The 14,568-nt window shown below is 53.6% G+C and overlaps 1 protein-coding gene across 1 annotated transcript in view; it reads left to right on the top strand.

The window, feature by feature from the left end:
• The window catches only part of MROH1 (maestro heat like repeat family member 1), a 116,614-nt gene that overhangs the window by 71,557 nt on the left and 30,489 nt on the right, over positions 1-14,568 (top strand). Inside the window, exons 29-32 of the mRNA XM_075062045.1 lie at positions 1,105-1,257; positions 4,615-4,769; positions 5,681-5,846; positions 6,705-6,901. Coding sequence (XP_074918146.1) covers positions 1,105-1,257; positions 4,615-4,769; positions 5,681-5,846; positions 6,705-6,901 — 671 coding nt within the window. The remainder of the gene's footprint in view (positions 1-1,104; positions 1,258-4,614; positions 4,770-5,680; positions 5,847-6,704; positions 6,902-14,568) is intronic.

Below are 14,568 nucleotides of genomic sequence, written 5' to 3'. Positions count from 1 at the left end.
TTACTCACAGCCGAGGAAAACAAAAAGACCCCGAGTTTCCAGTTCCCTCCCAGACTTTAAAAAAAATCCAGGTCTCTGATTGGTCCTCTGGTCAGGTGTTTGGTTCCCCCTTTGTTCACCCTTTACAGGTAAAAGAAAATTAACCCTTACCTATCTACTTATGACAGCAGCTGAGGCCACGTCTCTCCCAGTAGCATGGCTTCCATACCCCCTCACCAGCCCCATGGCATATGTCAGGTTCTTAGTGCCGCATTTGAGTGTGGCATGGACAGTTCTAAATACCCAGTCTTGCCTCAGTTTCACTTTGTAAAGTGACCAGTTCTAATGGAATGAAAGCTCTGGACATGGAAGTCCTTGGCTTAGTCACCGAGCAGCTAACTCCAGGCTAGAGGTAATGTCCATGCTGCCCAATGCAGTCCCTTCTCCTTGCCAGGAGCAAGCAGCTCCTGAGGGTCAGCACGGCGCTGCTCTGAGATTGTACCTCTGGCTGGCTGTCTCTGAGCTCGGCTAAGCTAGAATGTCAGTTCCTTGGCTGAGAAAAGGAGGAGCAGTTCCTCAGTCTCACACCATAGAGCGAAGAGAGGGTGGCACTCGCCCCCCAGGTCACACCGTGGTTGGGCCAGTCTTGATTTTTAAAGCACTCTGAGATCCCTGTGGTAGAGGCCTGGAGCTGTGAGCCTGTTCTCTCAGCTGGACAGCTGTAATCCATGGCACCCCCAGGTGTTCCTGTGGGGTCCCTTCCCTCGGTCAGTAGGGAACCAGGCCCGCAGTGTGAGGTTGGGGCTGCCGTCTTTCAGCTGAGAAGATATCAAACCAGGGTCCTGAGCCTTCCCAGTCACCCTCTATTCTGAGACCCTTTCTGTGGCATGTGAACGACTGTATTCTGGCCAAATTCCAACTCCTTACGTTCTGCCTTCTTGTACAGTAGCCAGGCTACTGTACAAGGTTCTTTCTGCTGGCTGTGAATTATGCAGCACTGCTGTGGGTGTTGCTGGGTCTCGCCCCAGATGTGGCTGCATTTCAGTGACCTTTGTTTAAGTGCATTGGGTTAAAGGTGCTAGAATCCCCAGCATGTTAAATCTAACCTCCCTTCTCTTTTGCTAGGTGATTGGGAAGCGCCTCCCCCCTGACCAGCTGATGAGCCTTCTGCTCATGATGTTTGAAGGGCTGGCAGATCCCGATCAGAACTGCTCTCGAGCCGCTGCTGTCATGATCAACGCCATCCTGAAGGAGCGTGGAGGGGTGTTACTGGAGAAGGTAAAGCCTAGGGTCTCCCCCTGGCCTGTGCTTTGGACTCCAGGGTGAAGGGAACCTTCTTTAGCAAGCTGGCTCTTGAGGGATTCTGCTGCGCTGGGCTCTCCCCTGCTGCCGGATCTGATCAGGGCATTGGTCCCCCCCCCAGTTCGAGCAGTCCCCCTCTAGGGAAGGGCTTGGTTTCTGGGTGCTACTGCCGGACGCAGGGTGAAGTCAGGTTCTGGAATATGCTTGGCAGGGCAGGAACTCGGCATGTTCGTGCAGTGGCTAATGGGACAATGGGGCACCTGTTTGGGGTGGGTTCTGAGTTCCTGGGTGACATGCCATGGTCCTGCCCTGAAAGCTGTAAATATGGTGGCAGCAGGACAAGGCCGCAGAGCACCATCACTGCTGCTCTTCAGTCACAGGGCGTCGCTTAGCGTCCTAGTCTCTGCGCCCACCCCTCCTTCGGCTGACCTCACGCTGATGCTCCCCAGCCTTCTGGCCAAGTGACTCTGGAACAGGAGCTGCAGGCCTGGAACTGGTGTTGCCTGCTGGTGGGTGTAGGGAAGCTGCCACCCGCCGGGCCTGCTCCAGGGGGTTTATCGGCCATTCTGGCCTGCGGTGCTTTACCAGGGCTGGGGCTCCCTGTGAGATCCTTGGGCGCCCTTCCAGGCAGGAGGGCTGGAAGCTCAGGGTTGTGAGAGATTCTAGATGTGAAGCTTTTTTCATATGATTTTTCTGCCTTTTGGTCCAAGCCTTTTCTTCCCCTTTTTCCCCCTTCTTGGAAAAAGCAGTTCTCTCTCTCTCTCTCCACTTCTTGGGCGTTCCTCTGCCTTAGAGTGGCTGCAAAAGTCCTGTTCTCTACCTGTTAGCCTCTGTCCTGCTTGGGGCTGCTCCCGTTTGCGTGGTTCATCTCCTGGTCAGATCTGTCCAGCCCAGCTTCTGAAATCCAAACTGGTGCTAAGCCTCTGAGCCCAGGGCCAAAACCAGAGCACAGCTGGGGAGAGAGCACCCTGCTGCTCTGCACTTCCTGTCTGCAGTGTGCTGCCAGGCCCGCTCGTGCCTGACCATCCTGTTTGACTGCATCGTGTGGTTTGCTCCCACCATTCAGCCTGTGGGCATCTTTCCAGGAGCTTGGCGTTGGACTGGTCGATGTGGTTAATGTACGTCGCTGGCAGGCTGTCTGTGGGCACTGGGCTCTATGCCGAAGGTGTGGTTCAGGGCTGAGCTTTCATCCTGTCTCTCTGGGAGCTGCTCGAGGCCTGGGGGTGCTTGGGATGGCTGGGAAGTCATGTTCCTGGGCTTCAGATGCAGCCCCCTGATCCTTCTGGCCAGAGAATTGCTGCTGGACACGGCGAAGGGAAACCAGGCCGGGGGGGTTCGTGCATAGAGCACTGCAAGGACTGCTGGCTAACGTTGGTCTCTGCTGCCTCTCCCCTTCCTCGGGAACCCAGAAAGCGAAGAGTCCTGCCCCAGATCACTGCAGCCCCCACCATGGCAGCACGTGTTAGCTGGCTAAGCTACAGCCTCCATCGCTGACAGCCTGCCTGGAGGGCAGAGACTGTCCTGCCAGGCCCTGCCTGATTCACTGCTCAGACCCAGGGCAAGTGTGCTGGGAGCCCGTCCCAGGTCCTCTCCACATGCTGTCTGTCTTAGCATCCTAGAATATCAGGGTTGGAAGGGACCTCAGGAGGTATCTAGCCCAACCCCCTGCTCAAAGGGGGACCAATTCCCAACTAAATCATCCCAGCCAGGGCTTTGTCAAGCCTGACCTTAAAAACCTCTAAGGAAGGAGATTCCACCACTTCCCTAGGGAACTCATTCCAGTGCTTCACCACCCTCCTAGGGAAATAGTGTTTCCTAATATCCAACCTAAACCTCCCCCACTGCAACTTGAGGCCATTGCTCCTTGTTCTGTCATCGGGTACCACTGAGAACAGTCTAGATCCATCCTCTTTGGAACCCCCTTCAGGTAGCTGAAATCCAATTTTTTTTCCACATCCTTCTTGTAGTGTGGGGCCCAAAACTGGACACAGTACTCCAGATGAGGCCTCACCAATGTCGAATAGAGGGGAATGATCACGTCCCTCGATCTGCTGGCAATGCCCCTACTTATACAGCCCAAAATGCCATTTAGCCTTCTTGGCAACAAGGGCACACTGTTGACTCATATCCAGCTTCTCATCCACTGTAACCCCTAGGTCCTTTTCTGCAGAACTGCTGCCTAGCCATTCGGTCCCTAGTCTGTAGCAGTGCATGGGATTCTTCCATCCTAAGTGCAGGACTCTGCACTTGTCCTTGTTGAACCTCATCAGATTTCTTTGGCCCAATCCTCTAATTTGTCTAGGTCCTCTGTATCCTATCCCTACCCTCCAGCGTATCTACCACTCCTCCCAGTTTAGTGTCATCTGCAAACTTGCTGAGGGTGCAGTCCACGCCATCCTCCAGATCATTAATGAAGATATTGAACAAAACCGGCCCCAGGACCGACCCTTGGGGCACTCCGCTTGATACCGGCTGCCAACTAGACATGGAGCATTGATCACTACCCGTTGAGCCCGACGACAATCTAGCCAGCTTTCTATCCACCTTATAGTCCATTCATCCAGCCCATACTTCTTTAACTTGCTGGCAAGAATACTGTGGGAGAGACCATATCAAAAGCTTTGCTAAAGTCAAGGAATAACACATCCACTGCTTTCCCCTCATCCACAGACCCAGTTATCTCCTCATAGAAGGCAATTAGGTTAGTCAGGCATGACTTGCCCTTGGTGAATCCATGCTGACTGTTCCTGATCACTTTCCTCTCCTCTAAGTGCTTCAGAATTGATTCCTTGAGGACCTGCTCCATGATTTTTCCAGGGACTGAGGTGAGGCTGACTGGCCTGTAGTTCCCCGGATCCAGATCCTCCTTTCCTTCCCTTTTTTAAAGATGGGCACTACATTAGCCTTTTTCCAGTCATCCGGGACCTCCCCCGATCACCATGAGTTTTCAAAGATAATGGCCAATGGCTCTGCAATCACATCCGACTCCTTTAGCACCCTCGGATGCAGCGCATCCGGCCCCATGGACTTGTGCTCGTCCAGCTTTTCTAAATAGTCTCGAACCACTTCTTTCTCCACAGACGGCTGGTCACCTTCTCCCCATACTGTGCTGCCCAGTGCAGCAGTCTGGGAGCTGACCTTGTTTGTGAAGACAGAGGCAAAAAATCGTTGAGTACATTAGCTTTTTCCACATCCTCTGTCACTAGGTTGCCTCCCTCATTCAGTAAGGGGCCCACACTTTCCTTGACCACCTTCTTGTTGCTAACAGACCTGAAGAAACCCTTCTTGTTACTCTTAATATTTTTATACCCTCTTCTGCCTCTCGTCCTCCAGGTGCCTGTGATCATGGCTCTGATTCACAGCAAGCTGCAGGAGGTGGATGAGGAGCACTTAAGGAAGGCAGCTCAGCAGACAGTTTACATCCTGGCCTCCCAGCATAGGACGGCGGTTGTGTCCAGCCTGCTGGGTAGCTCCCTGCCCTTTGACAGGTACCCGGCTCACACCATTGCATTGGCTGGCATGCTGGATGCTCTGCTCTCCCTCAGAGGAAGTGGGCTTTGGAGCAGCTTTCAGTTAAGCTGCAGCTAATCTTCTGGCTCCTGCCCTGGTAATGGGACCCTGCTGGAATGTCCTTCCTGTGCTCGGGGATCAGCGCATCCACTTGTTGAGAGAGTTGCCTTTAGAAAGGGCCTAGAATTGCTTAGCGGGGCAGCCTGAATGAACGAGTCTGTGTTATGGTGTAGGTCATCCAGCCCTGGCCTGGGGTTTCCCTTGCACCTCTATTGCCCCCGTCTCCCCTCCCTGTACGTGTCCCCCACTGCAATCCTGCTGGGGTGCTAGAAGCGCAAGGATTAAGATGATGGGGAAAGCAATGGTCCCTCTAGCTGATCATGACCTGAGGAAGGGGGAAACCCTATAATGCACCTTGCCAACCTTAAGGTGCCATGCAGGGGAGGGAGCGCTTCATCCCAAGTGCAGCCAGGGGCCACCAGCCTTTCCCTTTTGAGGGGCTGTGTAGCGGGAGTCTCTGGGCTGCCCAGGGGCTTCATTCACCTGATGTCGATTGTGGACATCTCTCTGGGCTCTGTCCTACCCCCAGTGTCACACTGAGCAATTCCCTCCCTCCGTGGGGATCTTCACAGGCCCCTCTCTGCCCAGCCCTGCTAGGGGGATCCTCCGGTGGTGTTCTGGAGAGCATAGCTACAGAGCCAGATTGTGGTTAGCATCTTAGCTGTATTTCTGCGCTGCAGGCCAGGAGAGGAGACCCACATCTGCCCTCGAGTGGGGAGCTGAGCAGCATCGCGCCAGGGCACTCGCTGGCTTGCTGCTGCTCAGCGCTGGGAGCCCGTAACTGGGCAGCTCGTGCGCAAAAATAACCCTCCTGTTTGTGCAAACCTAGTCACACCTGTGCCATGTGGAAGGCGCTGGCCATGGAGCCAGCCCTCACATCGCAGATCTTGGAGCTGCTCCTGGACAAGATGAATCGGGATGTGCCGTACAAAGAGAACAAATCCTTCCTGTTGGGGAGCACCTCTGAGCGCATCGCCACTCCCCTCCCTTTTGCTGTAAGTATCCTGCTGCTTCCCGGCCTTGCCATCCCTCCCCCTAGCACAAAGGGCCGGGCTCCCAGCCCCCAGGGAAGATGGCATTCCAGACACCCCCCTCCTCCCAACCCTGGCCTGCTTTGTTCATTTCCTTGGCTCAGGTGTTTGGGCCAGGCCTGGACTCTGGAAATAATGCATCACTGTGTAATGCCTATTAGAACTAATCCACAGGCTCATAAAAAACCTCTCAGGTGTTCATCCTCTAGGGAGACCACTTCGCGTTTTAGCCCGTCAAAAACCTAATCCCCGCTTGGCAGCTTTTTAAGGAGTAAAGCAGCTGTGAAAATCTCCTCCTCCTTTGAACCAAGTGCAGATGGTACAGAGTCCGTCATGCTGCAAGCAAACACTCCTTCCCTCCCCTGCCCCCACCCCCGCCCCTCTCTTCCACAGCCCTGTGTATTCTGGGCCATGTAATTACAGCTCTTTAAATCAGCCGAAGCAGGGCTATGCAGGCTGTGTGCGTGACATGCACGCGCTCTTCCCGCCTGAAAACTCCAGCTAGGGGATCTCTCCCCGCCAGGTGCCGATCTCAGACCCTGTTTCCTGATTTAGAAACATGCAAGTTTCAAATCAAATGGTTTTGTTCGAATTGTGGCTTTTTGCTTTGTTGCCAGCTCTGGCTACAGCAAAGCCAGGCCTGGGCTGCTGAACAATGGGCTGGTTGCTGGGGTCTTGTTACCCTCTGAGTGGAGGAGGGGATTTGTAGCGCTCCTTGTCTTAGTCGATAACCTACCCGGTATTGTTAACAGGTCTGAGTGGGGAGTAAACGGCTTCTCTCTTCCGCTCCAGCCCTTCCTAATCCTCTTTCTCTCTTCTCAGGCCACATGTGCTCTGCATGAGATCATGTCTGCTCCGGAGTCTGGGGCAGCGGTGCTGGGGCTCTACCCGCACTTGTTTGTGGCTCTCCTGTTGCGAGTCAGCTGCACTGTGGGTGTCCAGCTACCAAAGAACCTGCAGTCCAAGGAGAGGAAGAGTGCCAGCTGGAGCCAAGCGCCCAGAAACCTGGAGCCCTGCAGGTAACAAGCAGAGGGTGACTTGGTGATGGGCGCTTCGATGCAGCTGTTTTACCTGCCATGTGGAACTGATTTTTGTTGTTCACAAACATCACACGTGCTGCCTGTGTGTAATCGGGTGGCTGGTGAATCACACGCAGCCCGGAGCTGATTCAGGCTGAAGTCCTGAGTCCCAGGCTGTGCACAGAGCTCAGGTTTCCACAGAACAGGCTAAATCTCCAGCCACATTTGTGCTGTGAAATTGTTCCCCACACGCTGAGGTGGCTGTGCTCTGTACTGCTGCTTCCAGGGCATGGCCTCCCCTGAGCTAGCCTAGCCCTGCAGCTCTTCCCCATGTCCTCCGTGCATCCACCCCCTCTGCCCAACTACCCGTGCACACACGCTCCTCTTGGAAAGGGAGACCAACTGCTCTGTCTCCTTCAGACCCAGCCATTGGCACATTTTAATCACTGGCTGAGGCACTGGAACGGGGACTCGCATTCCCCATTTCGCCTCAGGATGTGCTCCGAACGTGCTGCTGCGGAGAGGGCAGTGCAGTCCCTCTAGCGAGACTGGCTGCCAGCCTGCAGGGACGGGGTCAGGTTGGGAAACCGGCCAAGTCACTTGACTTACGCTGTGGCAGAGCTCTGGCCTGTCCCTTCTAGGTACCGCCCATCGCCTCCAGCACCCAGACACTGGTCCGGGGCGCTTTGTGACAGTGCTGGCAGACGGAGCTCCTGACTCTGTCTGGGCTTAGCCTACCGATGACCATCCCTTCCTGCGTTACCGAGTAACGCCTGCTTTTGGCAGTAGTCGTCGCTCTGGTGCATGGAAGCTATTCCAAGCTCTGTGTCTTCAGCCTTTCTACTCTCCTCAGGTCACCAGGCTACTCTTCTGCAGTGCCTCAGGCCAACAGGCTTCTGTTGCCCTCACGAGGAAAGATGGCCTTGTGGGAGGACACTGACCTGGTGTCTTGTGCTGCTCTCCTGACTGCTCTGCCTCATTGAGTGGGAGTAGGGGGTGGCTTGGGTACGACTGGTGAGCGCCACGGAAAGGCTATAAAGCTGCTGCTCCCTGAAGTGAGGCAGTGGCTGTCTCTCAGCACATACCCTGAACCGCTGTGGCATGTTCCTACCTGAAGAGTATTGCATTGTCATGGCTGTCTTGCAAACTCACCTTTCTAGGCCCGTTTCCAAATCCTGGTTGGTCATTGGGTGACCTGTCAGCCCGTCAGCAGTCAGTGCCTCTTCCATTGATGGCAGCTATGGCCAGGTACACGCAAGCGTTGCCTCTTGTCTTACTGGACATCCTCAGAAGCTCTTTCTTCCCTTGCCCTCAACCACATGATCCACTTATTCTTAAAACAACTTCTCTCTAGCCAAGATTTACATCCAGCGGTAATACTTCGATCCCTGCTTAGTCTGCAATGCTGCAGTTCTGAACTGAAAGGGCTGAGTTGTATTTGCAGAATAAGTTAGACATTAACTGCACAGAATAGGCTTCCTGCAGGTAACCCCTCCCCACTATCAGTTCTGCTGGAGCACACACTTGTGTACTGCTCTGGACAAAAGTCTTTGGAGCCATTAGAGGTACCGGCCTTCAAGCAGCTACCAGCTGGTGCATGCTCAGGTCTGGTCTGCACACCCTTCACCCATGGACAGGGCAGCTGCAGGCTGAATCTTTCTTTGGGCTTTTGTTGCTCATGGGTGGAAAAATTATACCACCATTGCAAACAGAAGAGACTTATTTAAGGAGCTTTATCCCTCGCCACTGAGTAAAGGGCAAGGATCGCTCGTGTGGTTTGTGAGTGACTGTGCTTTCTCCTCACACCACCGGCTCAGGATGCTTTGACAGCAGGAGTTACAGGATCTTCATCCCCCACATTCCGCCTGGCCTGTCCAGACCTGTTCTTGCTAGTAGCATTGAGCCACGGCTTCAGGCAGCCTTGGGCCTAAATGAGTGGTGAGAGGATGTTGAGTTGCTCCTGCTTGTGATATATCTACTCCGTCCTTGGCTCTTGGTCATCCCCTGTGCACCTACAGGATCGTTCGTGTGTGACTGAGAGTCGGGCCCTTCATGCTCCAGTTCAGTCTGGTCATGGTTTGTGTCCCCTCTGAGATGAGTGAGTTAATTGTACGGCTGGTTCCCCTCAAGCTGGACTCAGCTCCTCCACCAGAGCTCCCCAGTTCTCGCTCGGGTTCCACACCTTGTCTCTGCTTCCATACTGTACAGTAACGCTTGGTTTCACTGTCGGTAAAGCCCAAATGGGGCTACAGCTTTGACTGGTTCCCTGCAATGCTGCAGCTGTAATATTGGACATGCCTCCCATGTGGCTACTGATGGGTAGGTTGCTTGCAAGTGTCTTCTGTTTGCAGTCTTTGTAAACGAAATATTCTGGCAGCGTTTGGGAAACGGGGGGAAAGCCTAATGCTTTAGTGTTCCTCAGGGCTCATCTGCATACGGCAGCTATTTTGGAATAAGACAGGACATGAATTTAAAGTGAACTGCTATTCCAGCACTTGCATGTGTAGGCAAGCCCTTAACTTGGATTTCAGTGGGCAGAGTTCCTCCTCTAACACGATCAGTCCTCAGGTCTTGGTCAATAACACATGTAGATCCAAAGCATTGATTCCTCCCACAGGGCAGCCCAGTACTTGCCGGCTGGGAGTGAACACGTCCGAGGGAGGGCATCCTCTGGTAGGGTGAGCTGTCAGGCTGCAGTGTGTGAGATGGCTCTTGCTGGCTGGCAGGCAGGTTTCTGGGAGTTCAGGGCACAAGACACTAAGGCCACTCCTGAGCGTATCAAACTTGAGCCATTTTGTGGACTGATCGTGTTGCCTGGAAAATGCTGTATGGTTCTGGTCATCCCTGCTCTGCTGCCTCTGGCACCAATACAGCTTGCTTGGCACTGCCAGTCCTGGCCTGGCATTCTTCCTCATCCACCAGCTTCCTGCATGGATTGTGACTGCCAGCAGGAAGCCCAGCATGCACTGGGGGGCTAGTCCATCTCCCTCCGCCCCGAACTGGAGGGGCAAACAGCAAATTCCATGGGCAGTGGGATGTGGTTGAGCACAGCAGTGCTAGCCAGTCAAACTTGCTGACTGATGCAGTGGCCTCAAACTCCCGTAGTAGGTTCCTGCTGGTATACCCACTGTCGTGTGCGTGTGTGTGTGCGCGCGCGCACACGCCCCTAGTCCTGCTGTCCGTGATCATGGGTGGCTGGATGCTGCTCTGGAAGCTCAGGGATGAGGCTTTGCAGCGAACTTACACCATCAGTCCTGGTGTTCCCGTTGGCTACTGGCCAGCTCCAGCCAGGAAGTGCTGCTGGCTTGTGTCTGGGGTTCGAGGGACACAAGCTGTTTTTCCAGGGGCACAGTCAGCACAAAGGGCCGGCAATGTTCAAAAGGAGTTCAAGTAACTTTGGATTCTGCCCCTGTTCCCAAGGCCCTGCTCCAGGTCTGGGTCCTTAAACCTCCCTTCTCTGTTGAGAGTTTCCTCTCCCTTGTTGCTGTGTGAAAGACCTGCATGAGCACAACCTGCTTGCAAACCCCCTCTCCTCCAAGCAGGGGGAATTCTGTAAACTCTCCTCTTCAGCACTGGGGGATAAAACTTGGGGCCGATGCGACTGGCTGTTCCCCAGGCAGACACTGGACAATGCCCACATTAGACGGCACTGAACCAGGGTTGCTGTGCCCAGCACCCCCTCACCTACAGGCGTGAAGGAAACACAACTCCTGCTCTTTGCATCTGAAGCAATGAAGGAAGTGCTGCATGGGGAAAGGCAATAAGCAGTTCTGTATTGGTACCAATAGATGGCGCTGGTTTGACTAGTGTGCTGGAGGCTGCAGGATTAGGTCTCTGCCAGCGCTGCTTGGGTGAATTCCAGTCCCCTGCCCAGATCTCAGCCCCCCATTAGTCAGCCGTGCCCACAGACTGTCTGAATTCAGTCGTTAAAACAACCTTGAGGCTTTGACAGATGCACCCCGTGGCAGCAAAGCAAATGCAGTGTCCTGCTGCTGCGCCCTGAACGCTCCTGGGGAGATCACTGCTATGGGGCACTCGCCTTCCAAAACTGCTTGGGGAAACGCCAGTGAGCCAGGAGAACCAGGCTGTAAACGTGCCCCTGCTTGCCAAATTCCACGCCTCCGCTTTAAGGGGGGTTGCTGTGATCCATGATCCATTGCAGTCACTGGAGGGGGTCACAGGCCCAGGATGGCTACAGTAAGACCTGCGGAATCTGACTGGGAAAAACCCTCCTTTGCATAGACGCCATGTGCATGGGAGGCAAGTGCTGCACTTAATGTTCGGAGCTTCCTGCCCTGCTTCCATCAGTCTAGGGGAAGCCTGAGTCCCTTTGGCCCGGGGGGAGGGGGGTTGCAGACTTTACCGTGACTCTGTGGCCTGTGCACGAGGGAGGCTGCATGGACTCAGAACTGGGACTTGTAGCCACTTTAGGTGATTCCAGCTCCATTCATCAGTTTTGTGCTGAGACGCTTGCAAGGAAAAGCTGTGCTCCATCTGCTGGGGGAGGGGGGCAGAGTCTGAATTAGTGGCTGCCTATGACAGACTTTAAAGTGATGCAAACTCTATCTGACAAAGCCTGATAGGCCCTGTGTTCAGCTTGGAAAGCTGCCACTAATTCCTCTGGTAGCTTTTCCAGCCCCAAGTTGTAATGAATGGAAACAGGTTGTTACGCTGGCTAGCAAAGCTGCTCTCTGATTAGGATTTTATTTAGACCACATGTTAAAACAAAATTTAAAAAAAAAATCTGCTCAAGTGGCTCAAGCTAAAGTTGAGCTTGCTCCACACGGCTGCTGTTTCCTCCTCCTGGCTGCGTCCTCCACTCTCCAGCCCAGCTCGGGGAGGGCTCTTTTCTCTGGGATCTGCTCGTGGGAGCCTCGACAGCCACCCTATTTGTGAACCCTGACAGAAATTCTCACCATTCCTTAAGTCACTTGCTCTCTTTGTGGCTTTGGCCTTGTGCACCCAGAACTCTCTGTTCTCTCAACTGGCTCTTCCTCCTCCTTAATGACTTCTGGAAAAGATGCACAGTGAGAGGTTTCAGCCAGACCCCAGACCACCAGAACATGAGGAACACTTAAAGGAACTTGGAGCAATTGGTTGCCTCCCAGGGAGGGAGATGCAGGAGCCAGAAACTACAGATCTGCCTCCAAAAAACTGACTCTCTGAGCAGTTGGGGCAAGAATCCAAATAGAGCGGGACTGCTGCTGTCCTGTCTGTGAGTGCCACTGGCCACAGATTGGATCAAGCATTAAAATGCTTCCACCCGAGCATCTCCTTTTAGCAGTACGGGCACTGGCCCCTCTGATCTCTTGTCAGGCAGAGCAAAGGCCAGACCGCTCCAGGATTGCTCTTGGAACTTTTGTGACAAGTTGCAAGAAGACCAGTTCTGTTGAGTGGGAACTGATTATTCTTCCCTGGAACATGCTGGCTGCAAAAGGGATTGGGAGTCCCTGCAGTATCCTAGAACTCTTCACAGCTGGAGATGGAAGAGGCCAGATGAGTCACTATTGCATTACAGGTTGCAGAGGGGGGGCTCTCTGGGGTTCTCTCTGGTTCAGGTAGCTTAGGAGTGGACAGTGAGGCATATATAGCTTCCCTTGGGGGCGATTCCGGTGTCTAACAGAACTTACAAGCGCTGAGCCAAACATTCTCAATGAGCCCAAGCAGAGAGGTATGGGGCACAGTGGAGACTGCAGGCGAACGGCGGGATTGGAAAGGATTCTGACACGGGATTAATTAGATCAGTAGCAAGCATGTGACTAAAGTTCCCTGCAGACTGTGCTGAGCGCTTCCGTTCTGCCTAAGCAAGAAGGTGGCTTCATCTGGGGCTCCAGAGGCTTGGCTGCAACCAGAAAGAAACCCGACGGGCAGGGCCAAGTGCTCTCCTGTCTCTCCGGTCTCTGCTGAATTTTGCGGGTGTGACTCCAGAGCAGCAGTGTTGCTGCAGGGTGGGAAGCTCTGTGAAGTATAGGTTGTTGATCAAAGGCTATATTTGGGGGGTGGGGGAAGGTCTCTTACTAACCACATCCAGACTTGCCTGGCCCATTGACGATGACAGCACAACCTCCCAGACCCTGGGATTGGGTTCTGCTCTTACTGCACTGGATGCAAACAGGTGAACTTTGGCTCTACGTCTGAAGTCATTGCTGATTGATGTGCGGGAAATCGCTTTTGTCCCAGGTACAGAAAAAATGCAGAGATGTGAAATTCCAGGCTGCTCCCAGGAGCTGGTTGCAATATCCATAATTTCCTGTACACGTTTTGAATTCTAAATCTTGCTGATTTTTAAGTGCCAAAGAGCTGGTCAAGCTGAGTATGATAGCTTGGCAGGAAAAGGTCCTGGAAAAGATGGGCTTCTGGTGGGAAGGCAGGATGTGGCTCTAGGACACTGTGGAAAAAACAAACGCAGTGAATGACGGATTTTAACCAGCTGCCTTTCGAAGCTATTGCTGTGCCTCACTGGCTTTGTTTTTTGACGATCCCTGTTAAAGGATTACGGGATTCTTCAGCTGAGACCCTTCTGTGTACTTACCTGCCATCTGCTTTCTGTCGGGCCAGCGAGCACCTCAACAGCAACGCCTTGTCCATGTGGGCTGGGGCTGCATTCGTGCTTGTTCATCCGAGGGGTCGTGGCGCCATGGCTTACGGCCTGGTCACCGAGTCTGCAGTTTCCAGGACAGCTACAGAGCAGGGTCTCCTTTGCCTAGTTCACTGGGCAGCCTCCAGCAGGTCCTTGCCTGGTGCCACCGTGGAACCCATTCCCTTGAGGTAGCCAGTGTCGGGGACTGAGTTATTTGTAGACTGATGCAGAAAAACCCTAAATTGAACGTTCCAGGATCTCTCATAGCTGAATGCTGTTAGTGGTACCACGAGTCTGGCCCCAGTGCAGCTGCTTGGCTTCCCAGCTAGTCACCTCGAACCCCAGCCTTCCCCATACCTCTTGTGATGCAGCCAGGGACCCTTACTGGTCCTCCAGGGTTACGCTGCAGGGTGGCCTCCCAGCCAGGAAGAGTGCCATGCCTAGGTGCTCCTGTCTTCCTGATTGACCAGCAGTCTGTTCCCTATGGGCACCATAGGAAGCAAAAACCCTCTCCCAGTTCATGCAGTGCCTCTGAGGCACTGGTCAAATCTCACCAGTCCCAAAGTCAGATGTACCAGCTTCCTCCCTGTGGGGCCTTTGACAGCCAAAAACTGTGTGGAAAGCTGCTCCCTTGTTAACTGGATACACAGCTCCTGTGGGCTGGGCTGGGCTGGGCTGGGCTGGGCTGGCAGCTTACGGAGAAGTGGATCTGGACTAACTTTCCCTAGTGTGGTATGGGAAACACTTTGGGTTTCTAAACAAAGAGGTCAGTGCAGTCCCTAAAACGCAGCATTACATCTATGTGCGAAATAGCTTGTGTAACCCGCTGCTGGAACCTTCTATGGAATGGCCAAAAAGCGACACATGGCTTTGGGTGGTGGGACAGTATTTTCCATTACTTGGTTGGTTGGACTCTTGCTTATTTATTTTTTGTGCTAATTTCCTTATGCACTAAGAAAATCACTACTTAAAAAAACCTCCCCCTGGCTGGTGGTGCTTACGTTGAATGCAGCTGAAAAGGTTCAAGTATCAGAGGGGTAGCCGTGTTAGTCTGGATCTGTAAAAGCAGCAAAGAATCCTGTGGCAC

The sequence above is a fragment of the Chelonoidis abingdonii genome, chromosome 2 (genome assembly GCF_003597395.2).
Source record: "Chelonoidis abingdonii isolate Lonesome George chromosome 2, CheloAbing_2.0, whole genome shotgun sequence".
NCBI lineage: Eukaryota > Metazoa > Chordata > Testudines > Testudinidae > Chelonoidis > Chelonoidis abingdonii.
This window is presented reverse-complemented; position numbering and strand designations above follow the sequence as displayed.